Here is a 24195-nt window from a genome sequence, read left to right as displayed (position 1 = left end):
TCCTATTAGAGCTTAATGGTGTAATACATGGCACCTCCTATTACAGCTTGGTTGTGTAATACATGGCACCTCCTATTACAGCTTGGTGGTGTAATACTGTACATGGCACCTCCTATTACAGCTTGGTGGTGTAATACATGGCACCTCCTATTAGAGCTTGGTTGTGTAATACTGTACATGGTACCTCCTATTAGAGCTTGGTTGTGTAATACATTGCACCTCCTATTAGAGCTTGGTTGTGTAATACATGGCACCTCCTATTAGACCTTGGTAGTGTAATATGCGGCTCCTAGTTGACATGTTTTCAGATGAAGCCTAAATGACCTTCTCTGTTCTCAGTTCTGGAGAATGGAGAAGGTCCTTCCACCACCCAGGAATGAAGAATAACTCAAACAGTCAACCAATCAGCCTGTTAGTGGTGAATAGCAAACTTTGTAAAAAAAAGTAATGATAATACACAACAACACTTTTTTCAAGTAATTTCAGGGAAAATGAAAGACTCTGGCTGGCTTCATGTCTGGCTTTAACGCATTCCGTATAACAAGGTCATATGCATAAAAAACATTGCAATTTATAAATGTAATTTGAACTTAGCCTTAGCATTTGAATTTGAAGCTAGCCTTTATTGCAGTGCATGAATTTCAGTGTTGCATGTGCTCAGGAACACTTCCGAAAACCATTTTCTCTGAAACCAGTACGTCACTGCATCCACAAATGCAAGTTAAAACTCTACCATGCAAAGAAGAAAGAAGAAATAAACAAGATCCAGAAACGCTTTCACCTTCTCTGAGCCATTTAAGATGGCTGAGGCAAAGTGGAAAACTGACCTGTAGTCTGATGAATCAAAATTAGCTATTATTTTTGGAAATCATGGATGCTATGTCCTCCGGAGTAAAGAGGAGAGGGACCCTCTGGCTTTTTATCAGCGCACAGTTCACAATCCAGCATCTGTGATGGTATGGGGGTGCATTAGTGCACATGGTATGGGTGGCTTGCACACCTGTGAAGGCACCATTAATGCTGAACAATATATACAGGTTTAGGAGCAACATACGCTGCCATCCAGATGACACATGTTTCAGGAAAGGCCTTGCTTATTAGAGCAAATACAAATACAATAGTAAAAGAGTCCAGGTGCTAAACCGGCCAGCCTGCAGTCCAGACAACATTTGACGCATTATGAAACAAATGATACCTGAACTATTGAGCACCTGAAATCCTATATCAAGCAAGAATTGGAAATTGGTCTCCTCTGTTCCCAAATGCTTACAGAGTATTATTAAAAAAAGAGGTGATGAAACACAGTGTGTTAATACATTTCTCTGTTTCAACATTTGATATGTTGTATTTGTACTATTTTTTATGAAATATAGAATCAAAGGATTTGCACATCATTACATTCTGTTTTCATTTGCATTTTACGCAGCGTCCCAACTTTTTTGGAACCAGGATTGTACAACCGAGCTTACTCCTATAACCTGGGTTCTATGTACCAAGGGCAATTGATTTTCAGTTTTTCTCTTGATCACAATTCCCTAGTTTGGGAAATGTGTTAGCATGAAGTCTAATGGGTAAACACATATTAGGTTGTGCTGTTAGCCTTTTGTAGTAATGGTTTACGCATTGTCAGGGTGGATAGAGAGACCCTGGTGTAGTCACAGTATTGGGAGATAGACCCTGGTGTAGTCACAGTATTGGGAGATAGACACTGGTGTAGTCACAGTATTGGAAGATAGACCCTGGTGTAGTCACAGTATTGGGAGATAGACCCTGGTGTAGTCACAGTATTGGAAGATAGACCCTGGTGTAGTCACAGTATTGGAAGATAGACCCTGGTGTAGTCACAGTATTGGAAGATAGACCCTGGTGTAGTCACAGTATTGGGAGATAGACCCTGGTGTAGTCACAGTATTGGGAGATAGACCCTGATGTAGTCACAGTATTGGAAGATAGACCCTGGTTTAGTCACAGTATTGGAAGATGGACCCTGGTGTAGTCACAGTATTGGGAGATGGACCCTGGTGTAGTCACATTATTGGGAGATGGACCCTGGTGTAGTCACAGTATTGGGAGATGGACCCTGGTGTTGTCACAGTATTGAAAGATAGACCCTGGTGTAGTCACAGTATTGGGAGATGGACCCTGGTGTAGTCACAGTATTGGAAGATGGACCCTGGTGTAGTCACAGTATTGGAAGATGGACCCTGGTGTAGTCACAGTATTGGGAGATGGACCCTGGTGTAGTCACAGTATTGGAAGATGTGTGTGAAAGTATGTGCGTGTGATACCACCCTCTGCTTTTGGTAGAACCACCAGGCTTCTGTATAATCCCATTAACATTTAGCTGCTCCAGATTCTCCAGTTCTCCAGTTCTCTTTGAAAACAATCATAAATAGGTCAGGCGCTGGTACACTCAATACTCTGTCCTCAAATCCTCTACCTCTTCTTATTCCCTCTCTCTCTTCTACTCTTCCTATTGCCTCTCATTTCTGTCATTCTCATCCTATTCTCTCTTTCCTTCCATGTTATTTTCACTCTGGGCGTGGGTTGATTTCTAGTGAAGTCAATGGATGATGTCAGTGGGAAACTTCAGAAGGCCTTATTCACACAGGAGTGGTGAAATGGCTGAGATCAACCACAGTCCTTCACACTGGAGCCAGCTTCCGCAGTATGTTTGCCAGCATCCGCAGTATATTTGCCAAGGTCCGCAGTATGTTTGCCAAGGTCTGCAGTATATTTGCCAAGGTCCGCAGTATGTTTTCCAAGGTCTGCAGTATTATTGCCAAGGTCCGCAGTATTATTGCCAAGGTCCGCAGTATGTTTGCCAAGGTCTGCAGTATTATTGCCAAGGTCTGCAGTATTATTGCCAAGGTCCGCAGTATGTTTGCCAAGTTCCGCAGTATGTTGGCCAAGTTCCGCAGTATGTTGGCCAAGTTCCGCAGTATGTTGGCCAAGTTCCGCAGTATGTTTTCTAAAGTCCCACTGCAGTTGTTTGTTATACCCCGACCCCAAGACAGACACCTCCGAGTAGACATCTCTCACGTCATGCAACGATGTGGGACGGTGTTTATTCATTCAGTTGATTGGTGTGTATATTCATTCAGTTGATGGGTGTGTGTATCTCTGGGGTCCAGAGTTTATTCACATGGTTGATTAGGCTGGTCAGCCATCATGGGTACTGCTTTTCTGCCTCTGACACAAATTAATTAGGCAGGGTTTTATTCATACAGACGGGAGGTAGCCCCACCCCCCTCCACCCTCTGTGGCACTTTGGTCTTTTCTTTTCTTAATCTGAAAGCGTTTCAGTTCTCCACGCGTCTGGCTTCCACCTCCCTCAATAGGCCGGAATGCATCTGCCGTCTGTGAGCGGGAGACGGGTGGGAGGGGGCGTGTGAGGCCCTGCTGGGGAGGCCCTGGCCTGGGGTGAGGGCCGTTGCAGGGACTGTGTCTGGGGCAGAGGCGCGGCAGTGAGACCTGGTTGATTAGTGATCTGTCCCTTGGGTCTGAGCTGCTCTGCTTGGGGGATTAACAGACAGCAGATATACACACGTTACCTCTGGGACTGAACCAGCCTGGCCTCCGGGACAGACTAAACAGGCGCCGTGGGCCTTAGCTGGCTGCAGTGGCTCTTCTGTTCTCCTCCCCCTGGTTCTTTCCTCTCCTCCCTCCTTCACTCCTGCTCCTCTTCTCCTCCAGACGAGGATTTTATCATGCGAGCAGCATGGGACCTTGGTATTGGTGTCTGTTGATGGTTCCATTCAAACTACAGGTCAAAGCTCCGTCACTGTTCAGTCAAACCCTTCTGTCTGCGATGTGGAGATGACTGTTTATTTACCAGATGACTGTTTATTTACCAGATGACTGTTTATTTACCATATGACTGTTTATTTACCAGATGACTGTTTATTTACCAGATGACTGTTTATTTACCAGATGACTGTTTACATACCAATATTTCACTCACCATATTTCCCCCTTTTTCTTTCTATTAATGCTGTTATATACAAATGTGTTGATGTACAGGATACTTTTGTATTTGTTCAATTGACTTGATTAGGTTCACACTTTCAAATTAAAACAAACAAAAACAAAGACACAGTGCATCAGAACAGACAGACACATCAGGACAGACAGACACATCAGAACAGACAGACACATCAGGGCAGACAGACACATCATCAGAGACAGACACATCAGAACAGACAGACACATCAGGACAGACAGACACATCAGGACAGACAGACACATCAGAACAGACAAACACATCAGAACAGACAGACACATCAGGACAGACAGACACATCATAACAGTCAGACACATCAGGACAGACAAACACATCATAACAGACAGACACATCAGAACAGACAGACAAGGGGCACGTTTGGATTCTTAAACTGTAAAATAAGAAGAGCGAATGTCTCTTACTGACTGACTGTCTGTCTGCCCCTTGTTAAATAGCGTAGTGGTTAGAGAAGCAGACTTGGGAACAATAGGTCTGGAGTTTGTATCTCCTCGCAGGCGAAGCGAAGTCTGCATTGTGAATTATTCCATATGGGCGAAAACTTTGCTGGCTGAAACTGTATACTGTTACATTGCGACTGTTTCTGGCATGGAATAGTTCATCTTCAGCCTCACTAGAAATTGCTCAATTCTTATGACTTTTCCAGTAAGTTAGTAGATACAAACTAGATATTACTGGCTAGTACGCTGTTCAAACGGCCAGTGGCAAACTCAATACATAGTAAGAAACGTTCTGAATGTAGAATGTTTTCCTAATTGCTGAGCTATTCAGATGTTGAAAACTAATTTCCCCCCAAAATTAAGATAATCTTTTATCTCCAAAATGAGACGTAAGATATATGTTATTGTTATACATTACTACCTCCAGGACCACAGAGAGAGAATCACCTGGGGCTCTGGGTCGTTTGGAATCTCCAGGACCTCAGAAAGTGTCTAAAAGATACCAGACCAGAAAATGCGTAGATTTGGGCAGGGAACATTGTAAAGCAGTGTGCCCTCTGAACCTGGACTGGTCACACAGGGAGTGTCAGGGACTATGCTGTGGGTTTCAGTAGTCTAGGTATGGTCTGTAAACGTATCAGACAGTGGAACACCCATCCGTACTTTTGACTTAGCAGAAAAAGCTATGCATTATACAGCTCCGTAAACAATTAAGAGTTTGAAAAGAAAAGTTCTGAGTGAAGAACAGAAGCGTTCAATTTGCAGTGGTCTCTTAATTGTAACCCTTCGGTTCATCACTCAAAACCCTCCTTTTCAACTATTTTGGAAAGGAAATACAAAAGTGCAGTGGTCTCTTAGCTGTATCTTACCAGGCGTCCTGATTTCCAGATTATTTTTATAGTCTACTTGAAAACTCAGCTTCTCTGTTGAAGGTTCGTCTGTGTTTTTTTTAACCCTTTGAATGTGTTGCTTGTTGTGCTCTGTACTGAGCTTATCCCTGATTATATAGCACATCGTCTTGATGGCAACAGATTGCATGTCTCTAATGCACTTTGTCTAATAGCTTTACTGTGACACAGTTCTGCTTAATCCCACTCGCGGACCCACAACAACGGTTACAGAACAGCATCCCCTACTGTCACCCCCACCTAGCACCAATTGTCCACACCGAACCAACGTCTCTGCCCAGTGGGTAATATCAGGGAAGTACCAGGCCCAGAGAGGGCTCTGGCCTCTACTATGTATCCAACACTGTTTAAATGACTGTAGACTGACAGTGCTAGAGGTCATAATGCTCGTCAAGGCTCAGCATGTTGCCCCTGCTGAACACGACTCAGGTCAGTCTTGCTGGTTTTCTGGGCTGTTAGAATATTCTGTTTGAGGAGGAGATGTTTAATCCTGTCTCTCCCTAGGGGGATTAACCCTGGCTGTCACTGTGGCCACTGGTTATGAAAGGATCTCTCCTGGACCCTGACAGACCCTGGTGTAGTCACAGTATTGACAGAGAGAGACCCTGGTGTAGTCACAGTATTGACAGAGAGAGACCCTGGTGTAGTCACAGTATTGAAAGAGAGAGAGACCCTGGAGTAGTCACAGTATTGACAGAGACAGACCCTGGTGTAGTCACAGTATTGAAAGAGAGAGACCCTGGTGTAGTCACAGTATTGACAGAGAGAGACCCTGGTGTAGTCACAGTATTGACAGAGACAGACCCTGGTGTAGTCACAGTATTGACAGAGAGAGACCCTGGTGTAGTCACAGTATTGACAGAGAGAGACCCTGGTGTAGTTACAGTATTGAAAGAGAGAGACCCTGGTGTAGTCACAGTATTGAAAGAGAGAGACCCTGGTGTAGTCACAGTATTGACAGAGAGAGACCCTGGTGTAGTCACAGTATTGAAAGAGAGAGAGACCCTGGAGTAGTCACAGTATTGAAAGAGAGAGACTCTGGTATAGTCACAGTATTTAAATGGAGACCCTGGTGTAGTCACAGTATTGAAAGAGAGAGACCCTGGTGTAGTCACAGTATTGAAAGAGAGAGACCCTGGTGTAGTCACAGTATTGAAAGAGAGAGACCCTGGTGTAGTCACAGTATTGAAACAGAGAGAGACCCTGGAGTAGTCACAGTATTGAAACAGAGAGAGACCCTGGAGTAGTCACAGTATTGAAAGAGAGAGACTCTGGTATAGTCACAGTATTTAAATGGAGACCCTGGTGTAGTCACAGTATTGAAATGGAGACCCTGGTGTACTCACAGTATTGAAAGAGAGTGACTTTAGTGTAGTCACAGTATTGAAAGAGAGAGACTCTTGTATAGTCACAGTATTTAAATGGAGACCCTGGTGTTGTAACAGTATTGAAATGGAGACCCTGGTGTAGTCACAGTATTGAAGACACCACTCATGTACTTTGTGATGTTTATTTCAAAACCACTCTTTCTTTGATGCTGAGACGGGCTGAGAATACTGACACCCAGTGCTGCATCTCCCATCACAGCTGTAGGTATGTGTGTGTATCTGTGTGTGTCTGTGTGTGTGTGTGTGTGTTCACATGTGTGTGTGTTGGATTTCTGCCAAAAGTACTAAGGCTTCTCCCATCACAGAGAAAGTGCTGTTTTGGTTTTATTTTAGAGGATAGATCAAATGTAATGTTTCTAAGCACAGGATCACATCTCCCCTTTCCTCACTGGGCCCAAGTGATATCACATCTCCCCCCTCCTCACTGTGCCCAACTGAGATCACATTTCCCCCCTCCTCACTGTGTCCAACCTTGATCACATCTCCCCCCTCCTCACTGGGTCCAACTGAGATCACATCTCCCCCCTCCTCACTGTGTCCAACCGAGATCACATCTCCCCCCTCCTTACTGGGCCCAACTGAGATCACATCTCCCCCCTCCTCACTGTGTCCAACCTTGATCACATCTCCCCCCTCCTCACTGGGTCCAACTGAGATCACATCTCCCCCCTCCTCACTGTGTCCAACCGAGATCACATCTCCCCCCTCCTTACTGGGCCCAACTGAGATCACATCTCCCCTCTCCTCACTGGGTCCAACTGAGATCACATCTCCCCTCTCCTTACTGGGCCCAACTGAGATCACATCTCCCCCCTCCTCACTGGGCTCAACTGAGATCACAATACCCTTTCCTCACTGGGCTCATCTGAGATCACAACTCCCCCTACTCAGGTATTCTGGGACACTAAAACCAGGTGTGTGTTTGTGTACAGAATGGGTATGTACTACATGTGAGTGTGTTTACATGGTTTTGGAGAGAGAAGACTGAGAAGGCCCATTTCGCACTTGTCTCTAATGGATGCGATTTCTTCTATTCTGGGCACTGGGAGTTGAAACGAGCTGGCTAGGACTTCTGGTTAATGTTTACCGTGCCTACCTCAGCACTCATATTCTCATGGGCGGACAGAATCTCATGTGCTGCTGTGATCTGAATGTAGCTTTTGGTGAGACAGAGTTTCCATAACAGCACACATGTAACCAACCACACACACACTCAGACACACACACACACAGCACCTCTTCCACTATTAATACAGTCTTTACAGTATTTCCAGGAGCAGACACATTCTGATGTTATTTAAAGGTTGTGGTGATAGTTTAATGTGCCAGTCCTTTTCAGGGGGAACATCCTGCTGCCTCTGTAGATTTCGGAGCTCGTAGATGAACCACCTTGCAGTCTTCTTACGCACACACAAAAACACTGATACCTCACCACTTCTAACACAGCTTCACACTCACACCAAACAAATGTTGACTTCTGACAGTTTGAAATGAAATCTGCTTAGTAATATTAAGCAATAGATAGCTGCAACATAATGTACTAGTATTTTTTTACAATTTAAAAATAAGAATAAATTGTGTTAACTCTACTTCCCTTTACCGAGCCACATTTGCCAGCTCTGACTGATAAATTGTGATAAAATTTATTGTGATACATTTTTTTTGATTAATTGCTATCGTGACTCAGTCAGATCAGTAAAATTCAAATCAGTTCATTTATTGAGATATACCATTTGATCCATATCTCTCTGCACTTGAAGACCCATACATTATACACCAATCAGCCATAACTTGCCTCTTTTGCCGCCAAAACATACCAAACAGAACTGTTGAGGTATGGACTCCACTAGACCTCTGAAGGTGTGCTGTGGTATCTGGGACCAAGACATTAGCAGCAGATCCTTTAAGTCCTGTAAGTTGCGAGGTGGGGCCTCCATGGATCGGACCTGTTTGTCCAGCACATCCCACAGATTCTTGATTGGATTGATATCTGAGGAATTTGGAGGCCAAGTCAACACCTTGAACTGGTTGTTGTGTTCTCCAAACCATTCCTGAACCATTTTTGCTTTGTGGCAGGGCTCATTATCCTGTTGAAAGAGGCCAATACCATCAGGGAGTAGTACCGTTGTCATGAAAGGGTGTCAGGTAAGCGATGCACACACACCTTACATCCACCTGATGTAAAAGAAAACATGATTCATCAGACCAGGCCACCTTCTTCCATTGATCCATGGTCCAGTTATAATGCTCACATGCCCATTATAGGCACTTTTGGCAGTGGACAGGGGTCAGCATGGGCACCCTGACTGGTCTGCCGCTACGCAGCCCCATACAGAACAAATTGCAATGCATTGTGTTCTGACACCTTTCTATCAGTACCAGCATTAACTTTTTCAGCAATCTGAGCTACAGTAGCTTGTCTGTTGGATCGGACCACACGGGCCAGCCTTCACTCCCCACGTGCATCAATGAGCCTTGGCTGCCAATGACCCTGTCGCTGGTTCACCACTTTTCCTTTCTTGGACCACTTTTAATAGGTACTGAACACTACAGACCGGGAACAGCACACAAGGGCTGCAGTTTTGGAGATGCTCTGACCCAGTCGATCCTTACACTTGCCCATTTTTCCTGCTTCTAACATGTCAACTTTGAGGACAGAATGTTCACTTGCTGACTAACATATCCCACCCACTGACAGGTGCCATGATAATGAGATTATCAGTGTTATTCACTTCACCTGTCAGTGGTCACAATGTTATGGCTGGTCGGTGTATATACAGTATGGCATTAGATGACTATGCTACATTTGACCATTTAGACAACCTCTCTCAGGGATGACCCAGCTGACCAAATTAAGTGAGATTCCATTTTCAGTCAATCGTGAGGTTCTCATGTAATCAGAAATTTCTGCTGAGAAATGTCTCAAAGCATATTTCTACAGATTGTTATTAGGCCAGTTTAAGTTTAAGAGTATGTGATTGGTCCATTTCACTGAATAAACAGGGTCAACAACATCCCGAACTGAGGTTTAAAATGGCTACTTAAGGTTGGGTTTAGGGACGATTAAAAGTAGGTAAAAATATTTAAGGACAATACATTTTTTGTGTCCCTATTTAGGTAGCAGGTTAAATGTTTGTGTGTGTTTGGTGTTTGTGTGTCGTGTGTGTTATTTGGGAACTACCGTAATGCAGCTGTTATAAAGTCAAACTGATATATCTCACATGGCTCTTCCACAGATCAGGGAGAAGGCAATTACATAAACTTGAAAACAAATCTCCAGTCCTGACAGCAGTACCTCAAATGAAGTCAAACAGTCCTTCGTCACACGCTTCGTTAACTACAGGTGTAGACATTACTGGAAAATACCTACTGTCTCCAAACAATGCAGGGTTAAACCAATACAGGAAGTACCAGCACTGTACATGTTCAGATGTAGTGCTAAACTATACAGGAAGTACCAGCACTGTACATGTTCAGATGTAGTGCTAACTTATACAGGATGTAACAGCACTGCACATGTTCAGATGTAGTGCTAACCTATGCAGGAAGTACCAGCACTGTACATGTTCAGATGTAGTGCTAACCTATACAGGAAGTACCAGCACTGTACACGTTCAGATGTCGTGCTAACCTATGCAGGAAGTACCAGCACTGTACACGTTCAGATATAGTACTAAACTATGCAGGAAGTACCAGCGATGTACACATTCAGATGTAGTGCTAACCTATACAGGAAGTACTCAGCTGTAGTGCTAACCTATACAGGAAGTACTCAGCTGTAGTGGTAATCATAGACGGCCATACAGATGGAGAGACTGTGGAGGTTGGGAGGTGTTTTTTTCCTGGTACAAGCCCTAACTCACTTTCTAGTCTCAGTGGAACCACTTGGTCACATGACCACAACATGGGAGGAATCACTCACTGGAATGGGCAACGGGGTGTGTATGTGTGTGTGTTTAATAATTACAAACATCTACTAGATTATGCCTTCCTAATGCACTTTACACGTCAAGGGGAAAAAACATTATCCAAAGGAACCTTTTGAGTTAATGGCCCAATCAGTGAGGTTACGACCCCTATGTCATGAGCCAAAGGATCTAGTGACAGCAGAGTCAGCACGCATGTCTAATGTTCCACCAGAAAGACGACACCCTACACAAGGCAATGTCCCCTTCATTGCCCTGGGGCACCCTGTGCTTGGAACAGTGTGTTTGTAGTGTACTGTTATGTGAGAAGTGGATTTCAAGTTCATATGGCTTGTGTTTTGTCATCAGGGGTCACCAGTCAGTCAGTGAAAGCACTAAGCTAGCGTGCAGAAGGACACGTTTGATCCTCGCTTGGCTTTGCGTGATGCGGCATTAGAACAGATTTCTGCCTGTCAGCTGTCAGCCAGAAAGAAAAGACACTGAGAGACTGACAGACAGATACTCAGGATATGTTACAGTTGATTCAACAAGATGCCTGCCTGTCTTTTCGTCTGTCTTTTTGTCCCTGTCTATCTTTTGTCTGTCTATCTTATGTCTGGTTTCTGTGACTCTGAACGTGTAGACTTTCCAGCGTTGAAAGTGTCTCCCCATTACATTGGTCCTGCTATTAATGGCATCGCTTGCTTGGGGCCCATCCAATTCCAGAAAGTATTTTTGAGCTGGAAGCGGTGAAGTATTATCCTTCACTCCTACACACTCAGAAAAAGAACACAGTCTTACCCATGCTACTTGGACACCATGATTTCATTCCATTTGATGCATTATCTGACAGCTGAGTCGTGAATTTTTTTGCATTATCTGACAGCTGAGTCATGGCAATTTTTGAATTATCTGACAGCTGAGTCATGGCATTTTTAGCATTATCTGACAGCTGAGTCATGGCATTTTTTTGCATTATCTGACAGCTGAGTCATGGCATTTTTTGCATTAGTCTAAATAGGTCTTTATTAGGGCTTAGCCATAATGACTTGATTATATGACTGTTATGTAAAATCTAGATGATACATGAACGATATCCACACAGATTAGGCACATCTGGAGCCGCCATGCTGTCCTTGTGAAGCAAAACATTTCAACCTATGTTTTTCCAGACCTGGAAATGGTCTTGGCCCTGCTTATAACAAGTGTTCTGTCTGAAGTGGAATGTGCTTTGAGCATTGAAACAGTGTTTATTTATGACACTTTGTGCTAGATAGGGTACACCGAAGTGTGTGCAGTCTGAGGGTCGTGTCTTACTGATGTGCTTTCTCCTTTTCGGTCACAGACCGCGTTACGACGAAGAGGGAGCCGGGAAACGTTTAAGGACAAGAAATCCCTGACCCAGGAGGACAGCGCGGATCTCCGGTGTCAGCTGCAATTCTCAAAGGAAGAGTCCACCCTCATGCGTAAGAAGATGGCCAAGCTTGGCCGGGAGAAGGATGAGCTGGAGCAGGAGCTACAGAAGTATAAGTGTGTGTACGGCGATGTGGACAGCCCCCTGCCCCTGACCGAGCTCGCCGGCGGGGGGCCCCACAGCACGAGGGAGGCCGAGCTGCGCCTCCGGCTCAAACTGGTCGAGGAGGAGGCCAACATCCTGGGGAGGAAGATTGTTGAGCTGGAGGTAGGGGCCCTTTGGGTTCCCCGCTTGGTGGAGGGTTCCAAATGGCACCCTTTGCCATGTTGTCATGTTATACGCTATCTTTTACCAGCCTTTTACACTACTGTAGACCAGAGCCCTATATTTGCTGTACTCTAGAACAGAGCTCTATATTTACAGTACTCTAGACCGGAGCCCTATATTTACAGTACTCTAGACCGGAGCTCTATATTTACACTACTCTAGAACAGAGCCCTATATTTACACTACTCTAAACCAGAGCCCTATATTTACACTACTCTAAACCAGAGCCCTATATTTACACTACTCTAGACCAGAGCCCTATATTTGCAGTACTCTAGACCAGAGCCCTATATTTGCAGTACTCTAGACCAGAGCCCTATATTTCCACTACTCTAAATCAGAGCCCTATGTTTACACTACTCTAGAACAGAACCCTATATTTACACTACTCTAAACCAGAGCCCTATATTTACACTTCTCTAGACCAGAGCCCTATATTTACACTACTCTAGAACAGAACCCTATATTTACACTACTCTAGAACAGAGCCCTATATTTACCCTACTCTAAACCAGAGCCCTATATTTACACTACTCTAGACCAGAGGCCTATATTTACACTACTCTAGACCGGAGCCCTATATTTACACTAATCTAGACCGGAGCCCTATATTTACACTACTCTAGACCAGAGCCCTATATTTTCACTACTCTAGACCGGAGCTCTATATTTACACTACTCTAGAACAGAGCCCTATATTTACACTACTCTAAACCAGAGCCCTATATTTACACTACTCTAAACCAGAGCCCTATATTTACACTACTCTAGACCAGAGGCCTATATTTACACTACTCTAAACCAGAGCCCTATATTTACACTACTCTAGACCAGAGGCCTATATTTACACTACTCTCGACCGGAGCCCTATATTTACACTACTCTAGACCAGAGCCCTATATTTTCACTACTCTAAACCAGAGCCCTATATTTACACTAATCTAGACCAGAGGCCTATATTTACACTACTCTAGACCAGAGCCCTATATTTACACTACTCTAGACCAGAGCCCTATATTTACACTAATCTAGACCAGAGCCCTATATTTGCAGTACTCTAGACCAGAGCCCTATATTTGCAGTACTCTAGAACAGAGCCCTATATTTACACTAATCTAGACCAGAGCCCTATATTTGCAGTACTCTAGAACAGAGCCCTATATTTACCCTACTCTAGACCAGAGCCCAAATTTGACATTTTACATAATTTAGCAGGTGGACTTTGGATCAGAGCATTTTCACTGCCACTGCCAAACTCCTAGTGAATGATAATGCCAACCGCACAGTGGTATCAGTTTCTGAATGATAATGCCAACCGCCCAGTGGTATTAGTTTCTGAATGATAATGCCAACTGCACAGTGGTATCAGTTTCTGAATGATAATGCCTACTGCACAGTGGTATCAGTTTCTGAATGATAATGCCAACGACATGGTGGTAACAGTTTCTGAATGATAATGCCAACCGCACAGTGGTATCAGTTTCTGAATGATAATGCCAACCGAACAGTGGTATCAGTTTCTGAAAGATAATGCCAACAGAACAGTTGTATCAGTTTCTGAATGATAATGCCAACCGAACAGCAGACTGTCCACATTAACTGTGGATTTGACCCAGCAAAGTTAGATTATAGTTTGGATCTTATAACACAATAAGCCTTCAGAGCTAATCGAAACAAGTAAACGGGCATGGAGATAGAAGTACCCATAAGGAGGGAGTTACGTTATTCACAATTTGATCTGGACAGAACTTTGCTTTGTCTTGTATATTTTACTTTGTTCAGTACATAGGGGTTTCCGTTCTGATTTCTGGTCTGTACATAAAGGAAATGTGTATCATTATCATCCTGTTCAGGTGGAGAACCGAGGCCTGCGGGCAGAGAACGAGGACCTCCGCTGCCAGTACGAGAGGGACTGTTTTGGCCGTGAACCCTTCGGCAGCATGCCCTCCTCGCCGTATGGCGGAGACGCCCTGGAGTCCGCCGGAGAGCTGCGGCGCCACCTGCAGTTTGTAGAGGAAGAGGCAGAGCTCCTCCGGAGGTCCATCTCGGAGATTGAGGACCACAACAAGCAGTTGACCTCCGAGCTGAACCGCTTCAAGTTTGGGCCGAGAGACGAGGAGGGTGAGGTTGGGCTGATGAAGCCCGGTAACGGGAGTAACGGGAGTAGCGGGAGCGGTGTCGTGGTGGTGGAGGAGCTGAAGGCCGCCCGGATGCAGATCAACGAGCTGAGTGGGAAGGTATTACAGTACTACAGTACCCACAATGGAGCATGATGTACTACAGTAAAGCAGCATAATGTACTGCAGTACCCATACTGTTGCATGAAGTACTACAGTAAAGCAGCATAATGTACTGCAGTACCCATACTGCTGCATGAAGTACTACTGTAAAGCAGCATAATGTACTGCAGTACCCATACTGTTGCATGAAGTACTACAGTAAAGCAGCATAATGTACTGCAGTACCCATACTGCTGCATGAAGTACTACAGTAAAGCAGCATGATGTACTGCAGTACCCATACTGCTGCATGAAGTACTACAGTAAAGCAGCATAATGTACTGCAGTACCCATACTGCTGCATGAGGTACTACAGCAAAGCAGCATCATGTACTGCAGTACCCACAATGCAGCATGATGTACTACAGTAATGCAGCATGACCTACTTCGATCGCAGTAATGTAGCCATAGTACAGCACCTCAATACCTATGATTCAGCATGATGTACTACTGTACTCATGTTTCACTATAATGTACTACAGCAGCAGTTTTCAAGCTGGGGTCTGAGAGACCTCAAGGGGGAGCCATAAATTGTATATTTTTCACTTGTCTGTCTTACTCTGTACACCAGTGGTAGATAGGGCCTTGTTATGGGTAGCCATGGTACTTACGTAGGGGGCCCCCTTCCCTGCTCCCCCAACTCAAACCACATTATACTGTTTTCCAGCAAGAGGTCAGGAGGTCAGGCTACCAAAACAAATAGCGACCCTACTCATCATTATTTTCTTAAAACAAATTTACACAAAAATGTCTAACAACATCTGTCCCTGTGCCATGTGTGAAGCTGACGTAGTGTTTGAAGCTGACATAGTGTGTGAAACTGACATAGTGTGTGAAGCTGACATAGTGTCGTCCCTTCAGGTGATGAAACTTCAGTATGAGAACCGGGTCCTGATGTCCAACGTCCAGCGGTGTGACCTGGCGCAGCATCTCGGCCTCCGTACCGGCTCTCCACGTGACAGCGACGCCGAGAGCGACACCGGCCGCCGAGACCCAGCAGAAGAAGAAGAAACCGGGAGACTCCTCCTCCTACACCCCAAGAGGGAGGGGCCCGTCGGAGGCGAGAGCGACTCTGAGGATCTGTTCGAAAAGACGACCACCACCTCCGGGTTTGGGAGTCACAAACCCCTCGACGAGCTCAGTGGGCTCAGCGCCGGCGAACTAGCCGCTCGCAGACGGGAGGACCGCGAGACGTTCACCAATGTGAAACGAGAAGCAGAGCGTCTTGGGAAAACCGTGGACCGTCTCATCACGGATACGGACAGTCTGATCTACGAGGGGAAGCTGGTGGTTACAGGAGGGCTGAGGGGAGACGGTAGCGATGGAAGCGGGGAGGAAAGGGGGGATGTCGGCTCCCTCCCCGAGCCCAAACAAGACCCCATGATCCTGGACACAATCAACAACCGTATGAAGGCCTTCCGGACGGAGCTCCACATCTTCATGGAGAAGGTGGACCACCTGGGAGAGGGTCTGCGGGAGCGAGGAGGAGACCGGGATCGCGGGGATGACTTGTCGCCAATGCCCAACCTCACAGAGTCCAGCAGCTTCTTGTCAGGGGTCACCTCCATGTCACGTGACTCGCCCATCGGCACTCTGGGAAGGGATCTGGTCACTGACTTCCAGGTAAGTGGTGGAATAGGTCTTCCCCTGCCCTTTGACCCTTTGACCTGTATTCGTCTCTATCCAGGGATGCGGCCAAAATGGCATCCTGTTCACTATGTTGGGCTACATACCATCAGACCCCAATCCTCTTGTTACGCCCCTTTCATGTCCAAGGATTGTAATTCCTGTCTAAGCAGTGTACTTTGTGTCCAGTAAGTCCACTTCCCGTCCAGGGGGTATACATCAAGCCACAGAAAGAGGAGATGGGCTCATTCCCCCATGGGCCCTGATGATGAGTGGTGCTCTACATAGGGTGCCATTTTGAACGTCCCCACAAAGTGTGTGTCTTGTCAGGCTGTCCGTGTCCCTGCTGCGTCCAGATACAATTCCTTGGCTGCTTCCTTGTATGCTCAGTATCAAAAGGTATCACTAATATGTATCAGTAAGTATAAATGAGATGTATCAACAAGTATCAGTAGGACTTATTCCTACATTTGTATGCCTTATCGATAAGTTAAAATGCTTCTCAATAAATCGCGAGGCCTCATGAAAATCAGCATTGTAAATGTTCTACAGTTGATATAGTTTCATGACCAGGGCAACACAAATGTGTTATTTTGAAATAAGCTTTAAAGAGCTGATGAATAACTGTCAGATATAAAACACGCCAACCCTAAAGCCTACATATTCTGCAACAGTCAAATGTTTAAGAATATGAAAGTCCTGTCAGATAGACTGCTAAGGCGTGACCATAAACAGCAGCTCCACAAGTCATGTTTAGCCAAGGGCACAGAATCAACTGTCTAAGGGTGCATCCAAAATGGTACACTACCATGGAGACAAAGTCATGTTTAGCCAAGGTTACAAGGGTGCATCCAAAATGGTACACTACCATGGAGACAAAGTCATGTTTAGCCAAGGGCACAGAGTCAACTGTCTAAGGGTGCATCCAAAATGGTACACTACCATGGAGGCAAAGTCATGTTTAGCCAAGGGTACAGAATCAACTGTCTAAGAGTGCATCCAAAATGGTACACTACCATGGAGACAAAGTCATGTTTAGCCAAGGGTACAGAATCAACTGTCTAAGGGTGCATCCAAAATGGTACACTACCATGGAAGCAAAGTCATGTTTAGCCAAGGGTACAGAATCAACTGTCTAAGAGTGCATCCAAAATGGTACACTACCATGGAGACAAAGTCATGTTTAGCCAAGGGTACAGAATCAACTGTCTAAGGGTGCATCCAAAATGGTACACTACCATGGAGACAAAGTCATGTTTAGCCAAGGGCACAGAGTCAACTGTCTAAGGGTGCATCCAAAATGGTACACTACCATGGAGACATAGTCATGGATGGAAGCATTTTAACACCACAGTGTGGAGTCAGTGTTAATGCTAGTCAGAGGGATTGTCTGAGGAATCACCTGGGAGTAAACATATTCTAACATGGACATTCCTTATGGAGAGAGAGTTACAGGACTTAACTAGGTTCTGGCATTGTCAACCCTTCTAGAGAGAAAGTTAGAGGCATTAATGGTTCTAACATGGACATCCCTTTCATAGAGATATTTAGTAGAATTAAATGTGCTTCCTTAGAGAAAGTTGGTGAATTGAAATGTATTCTAGACTGCTTCCATAGAGATAGTTAGTGAGTTTAAATGTATTCTAGAAGGGACATTCATTCCAATGAGAAAGTCAGAGGACTTAACTGTGTTCTAGAACAGACATTGCGCCCATTGAGATAGTTAGAGGATTTAACTGTGTTCTAGAATAAACATTGCTTCCATTGAGATAGTTAGAGGACTTAACTGTGTTCTAGCATCCCCATTGCCATTGAAAGCCTCCACCATTGTAATATAGTCAACTAGGTGATCCCAACACATGGCCTAGTTGGTCATTTGCAAATACCTCCTGATGACCGTGTTGGTCATGTGAACACCACTCCAGCAGGGTCATCAGGAGGGTTCAGCCGAATTAAATGTATTTTAACATGGCCTGGGGCTCAGTGGCACTGCTCATGCTGTGACATATGCCACAGTGCCTTGGATACACAGGTGAGACCTCTTAAAATAATTTTTCCATTGCTATTGCAATGTGGAGTTCTTAAATTCCACTCTAAAAGGTCAGAATTCATTCAACCAACAACTGAGCAATCTCTACAAAAAGGTTTACATGGTATCCAAGCATTTTTAGTTTTAAAATGTTATCACTTATAATTCATAACGATTCAGATTTTCCGTTGCTGCAGGTTGGTTGTCCTTTGTGAAACACTTGGTCAAATTAGGATATTTAATCTGTACATTACTTCTGTTAAAATGCATCACTGGATCAGTCGAGACTACCAGGAAACAAGGAGAGAGCTTGTTATTCACAGTGTTTCTCTATCTGTTTATGGGGGGCACCAGGATGTGCAAATGTCAGAGCTAATGACCAGCAAACTTAGATTACCTATATCTTGGTTACCCATAAGTACAACCCTGTTTCCAAAAAACTTGGGACACTGCCCAAAATGCAAACAAAAACAGAATGCAGTGATGTGCAAATAATTTATCCATATATTTAATTGAAAATAGTACAAAGACAACACATCAAATATTGAAAAGTTTCAACAAAGTTGGGACCGGGGCATTTTTAAGGCCTTCCCTGAAAAAGACATAATCTGGATGGCAGCATATGTTGCTCAATAGAATCTGTATATATTGTTCTGTATTAATGGTGCCTTCGCAGATGTCACCCATGCCATGTGCACTAATGCACCCCCATACCATCACGGATGCTGGTTTTTGAACTGTGCGCTGATAAAAAGCCGGATGGTCCCTCTCCTCTTTAGCCCAGAGGAAGCAGTGTCCATGATTCCCAAATTGTCAGACCACAGGACAGTTTTCCACTTTGCCTCAGTCCATCTTAAATGAACTCTGGTCCAGAGAAGGAGGCAGCGTTTCTGGCTCTTGTTTATATATGGTTTTGTCTGCATGATAGAGTATTAACTTGCATTTCCTGAGTGTTCCTGAGCCCATGCAGTGATTTCCACTTCAGAATCATGTCTGTTTTTAAAACAGTGCTGCCTGAGGGCCTGAAGATCAAGGCCATCCAATATTGGTATTCGGCCTTGTCCCTTGCGTATAGAGATTTCCCCGGATTCCCTGAATCTTTTAATTATATTATGTACCATAGATGATGAGATACCCAAATTCTTAGAAATTTTACATTGAGAAAAGTTATTCTTAAATTGTTGCACTATTTGCCTGCGCAGTCATATCACAGGAGTGGTGAACCCCTCACCATCTTTAATTCTGAAATAATCTTCCTCTGGGTTGCTCTTTTTTACCTAATTATGTTACTAACCTGTTGCCAATTAACCAAATTCGTTTTTTTTTTTTTTTTTCAGTCTTTTGTTGCCCCTGTCCCAACAATTTTTGAAACGTGTTGCTGGCATCAAACTCAAAGTGGGCATGTATACATATATTTTTTAAAACAATAACATTTCTCAATTTCAACATTTGATTTGTTGTCTTTGTACTATTTTCCCTACTTTTTGGAAATGGGGTTATACAAAACTACTTATTACATTTTGTAATTTTTTGTTTTAGTTCTGGGGGACCGTTGATATAAATGTAGATGTATGTTTTGTGAAGGGAGAAAACAGTCCCTTCCCATAAAAAGCAAACTCTCAGCCAAAACCCTATCACATATTTCACATTAATTTACCAATTTCACACAGGTTTGAAGTCACCACCCTAGTTTAAGATCTGCCTTTGCCCAATCCAGGATTTTTCCAAATAAGAAATTGTTAAAATCCCAAAACCTGGTACTGCTACTGTTCATAATAAACTTTTGAAGATTCCTTAATGTAAACTTTTTTTAAAACAACAGTGTGCATGCCCTAGTGGCCTTGGAAAATTGGGTTAAGAAAACATAGGAGACATCTAGTCAAGACACCCAAAACAGCAGTGGTTCCACATCAGCCCCTGTCCCACCTCAAGCCTCCCAGCTCAGCCACACTGACCTCCCCTCCCCACTTCCCAGCCACCATCCCCCTGGCTTTTGCTGCTCATCGACATTCCCATACGCACCTATACATTTTCATACGCACCCATATGCGAAACTACAAAGTTCATCTCAGCCCGTCACCAGGGGGTCCAGACCACCTGCTGACCTGTCCCGCTCCACCTTCCCCCACGCCCAAACCCAGTTAGTTGCCTGCTTCCACTAAATCAGGGAAGAGGGGTGGTTCTTCCGAAGGATTGCAAGATGCATTTTGTGATTAACAATCAATTAACCAGTCAGCATCAAACAATCCGCCTCAACCAACCAGTTAACAATCAAGCAATCAACCATCCATGCAACAAACCAATCGATCAATTAATGATTCTGAGTGACAGTTCTAAGTTGCCTTTGGGAGAATCACTTTATTGCCCTCCACCGGACTCTGCTGCTTGGAAGGAGTCAACATGTAAACAGTGTTTCACAACAACAACAATAACATCTTCATCTGCTTTCTGCATGATTGGGTACAGATCATGAATGTCATTTAACATTTTTTTTGTCTTTTTAACAAAACAATCCAGGACTATTATTCACAGTTAAGAATCTATTTAGATTCAAGTCAGTCAATCTCAAATAGAAATGTTTTTATTTTTTCTTTGTAAGTAGATAGTTATTTTGTTACATGTTCCATGGCAATCTGCTTTGACCTCACTAATATCGGAATAAGACCTCCCTACTATCTCCCTATGAAAGCCTATAGGGTTTCGTAGTTATGTTTGGTCAGAGACCTAATGGCCAATAGCAGTTTACTGAATGTTATTAACTTTAAACAATTCTATTTCAATCAACATCTAGAATTAAAATGAAAATCCAAATAGCTGTCTCTGGGCTGTGGGTAGGAATGATTGTAGGTTTGTGCTGGACATACTGTAAGTGAACAGACAAACAAATAAGCAAACAAATGGCTACAGCCAAACAAACACTATTATGGAAGCCATGATCTGCCCACACACTTCTTAATGAAAGGAATAAATCTTAATGTACAATAAGAAGTCTAACAAAGTGTAAAGCTAAGTTAAACAGCATTTCACGTGTGACAGATTAATATGTATGCTTTGTTAGCTTACTGCTTTTACAGCATGGCACCCGGCATGTTTTTAGCATTTGGTGTGCTAGCTTTTAAGCTATCACTGCAGTTTTGCCTTTTGTATTTATCTAGCTATTTTATCTATCAGCTGTGGGTTTAGACTCACGGATCCTTCATTGCATGCGCTTCATAACCAGTATTTTTGCATTCTTTTCCCCTCCCAAACCCTGTCTTTTTTCTCCTCCTGCTGTTCCTCCCAACATTCAGATGTTTCAGACCATCATTATGTTCATTCTCATTCTAGTCCTCTTCTCATCCCTGTCGTATGCCGTCGTCTTTAAGTTGGTCTTTCTCTTTGCGCTTTTCTTCATACTCTAGTATGTTCTGTGTTATTCCACGCTGTTTTACTTTTAAGTTAAAGCCCCCCCCCACTCCCTTGGCTTTTTCCTGTTCTTTCTTTATATTTTTGGGTTTTGTTTCTTTTACTCCTTCCCCTGTTTGTTCGTTGTCATTCGTCTGTTTGTTCGTTAACCCAACAATCCGCTTCATGCATTCCCTTTCCCGCCCCCTCCTCTACGCCCTTGACCCATTTCCACTCCTCTGTCCCCACCCACACACCTTCCTTCACCTGTGACCCCCCCCGACCCCTGACCCCCACTCCCCAGTCACAGTCCGGTGCGAGGGATGAGCTGGAATGGCGCCTAAGACAGGAGCGAGCCGTGGAGACCCAGGGCCAGTGGGGTCTTCCTCATGCCCCGGCCCAGAACAGGGGATCCTCCCTGGGACATCCTAGATACCGCAGGCCCCCCCAGGCTTCTTTAAAATCAGAGGTCAGTGCCTCTTCCATCTACATCCTCCCTCCCATTATACTCTCAGAAGAAATGGTTCCACAAAGCTTCTTTGGCTGTCACTGTGGGAGAACCCCTTTGAAGAACCTTTTTGGTTACCATGTAGAACTGTTTTGACTTCCATGTGAAAATGTGTCAACATGTCACTGAAAAAGGTTCTACCTGCAATCCAAAAAATGTATTTGAAGATTTGTTCATATTGGGAAAGCGGCATAAATACTGTAGGTTGTGAACAACATATTTCTCTGAGAGTGTTTCCTGTACACCTGGCTGAGGACAGACTGTGAGGATACACCTGTGACCCCCCAGGCTGCTATAGACTTTTATAGACTGTCATAGACTGTCATATACTTTTATAGACTGTTATCGACTCTGAGGGCTTGTTTACATTACACATAATTTTCCTGAGACACATCGAAATGCTAAATGATAATTTTTTGATAACCTGGATATCGATTGCTTGAGACGCCACCTTCCGAGGTAGCGTGTGCCATAATTTCGAAAGAGCCCCCCCCCTCGCCCAGAGTTTCTCAAGTGTGAAGACAATTCTGTAGGAACTATCACAATCAGCATGGTACGTCTCGAACATTCTGGTGTAAATTCAAACGTTATTGGGAATGATTATGCAAGCTTAGTCCCCCGCTCGTAATGTAAACAAGCCCTTATAGACTGTTATAGCAAAGTTTACACTGAGGTTTACACACAGGTCTACACATTGAGGTCTACACACATTGAGGTGTACATGCTGAGGTCCACACACTGAGGTCTACACACTGAAGTCTACACCCTGAGGTCTACATACTGAGGTCCAAACACTGAGGTCCACACACTGGGGTCTACACACTGAGTTCCACACACTGAGGTTTACACCCTGACTCTACACCCTGATGTCTACACACTGAGGTCTACATCCTGAGGTCTACACACTGAGGTCCATACACTGAGGTCTATATCCTGAGGTCTACACACTGAGGTCCATACCTTGAGGTCTACACACTGAGGTCCACAGATTGAGGTCCACACCCTGAGGTCTACACGCTGAGGTCTACACACTGAGGTCTACACATTGAGGTCTGCATGCTGAGGTCCACAAATTGGGGTCTACACCCTGAGGTCTACACGCTGAAGTCCACATACTGAGGTCTACACACTGAGGTCCACACACTAAGGACTACACATTAAGGTCTACACACTGAGGTCTACATGCTGAGGTCCACACACTGAGGTCTACACCCTGAGGTCAACACACTGAGGTCTACACCCTGAGGTCAACACACTGAGCCTGTAAAGACGATGTTTAGGTCATTGCGTATCAGTAGAGTTCAGTAGAGTTCAATTCGAAGTGTTCTTAGCTCGGTGAACATGTGACAGTCCACAGGTGGGCTTTTGACGTCAGCCAAGTGTAAGTGGAAAGAACTCAGATGTTCTTGAGTTAGTTTGATCAGTGTCCATCGAGCTGATTAGAATTTAAGTTGAAGTTATGTTTAATACAATGGAAACGGTTCTGGGTTTGTGTTGTAGAACCATGTGGAGGTCCCAGGGAACCATGCTTGAGAGAACATACAGGCACTGTTATGCATGATGAGCACCATCTCTCCCTTCACTCTGCTTCTGTGTGTCTCTTTAACTCTCTACTTTTGTTTTTGGTTCGTCTCAACTATCTTTCACTTCCCCCGATCGCTGTAAGTTATTCCCAATCCTTTGACTGTTTTGTTGTTTTCAACTTCCGCCATAAAACATCACTGCACATTCATTGGTTGTTGTAAAGGTTGTTCTAGGACAATATATGCAAATCAGTGGGCATCTGTTATTTTCTGAAGGAATTTGCTGAGCTGGGACATTCTTCCTCATATGTATTGGTTGAGTCTACGACCAACAGATGAGTATCCCTTGATGTTATAGACTATTATACACTCACCTAAAGGATTATTAGGAACACCTGTTCAATTTCTCATTAATGCAATTATCTAATCAACCAATCACATGG

The 24195-nt window shown here is 44.2% G+C and overlaps 1 protein-coding gene across 6 annotated transcripts in view; it reads left to right on the top strand.

Moving 5' to 3' along the window:
• The window catches only part of LOC105008700 (microtubule cross-linking factor 1), an 80282-nt gene that overhangs the window by 31877 nt on the left and 24210 nt on the right, over positions 1–24195 (top strand). For 5 of the 6 annotated variants that reach the window (XM_020045501.2, XM_020045500.2, XM_020045499.2 and 2 more), the window contains exons 4-7: positions 12008–12343; positions 14257–14640; positions 15544–16305; positions 22026–22190. In XM_020045501.2, coding sequence (XP_019901060.2) covers positions 12008–12343; positions 14257–14640; positions 15544–16305; positions 22026–22190 — 1647 coding nt within the window. The remainder of the gene's footprint in view (positions 1–12007; positions 12344–14256; positions 14641–15543; positions 16306–22025; positions 22191–24195) is intronic. The other variant, XM_020045502.2, reaches the window with a different exon arrangement.

Source organism: Esox lucius, chromosome 3 (genome assembly GCF_011004845.1).
Source record: "Esox lucius isolate fEsoLuc1 chromosome 3, fEsoLuc1.pri, whole genome shotgun sequence".
In the NCBI taxonomy this organism is placed as follows: Eukaryota; Metazoa; Chordata; class Actinopteri; order Esociformes; family Esocidae; genus Esox; species Esox lucius.
The sequence above is the reverse complement of the archived record's forward strand: the minus strand, read 5'-3'. Positions and strand labels throughout refer to the sequence as shown.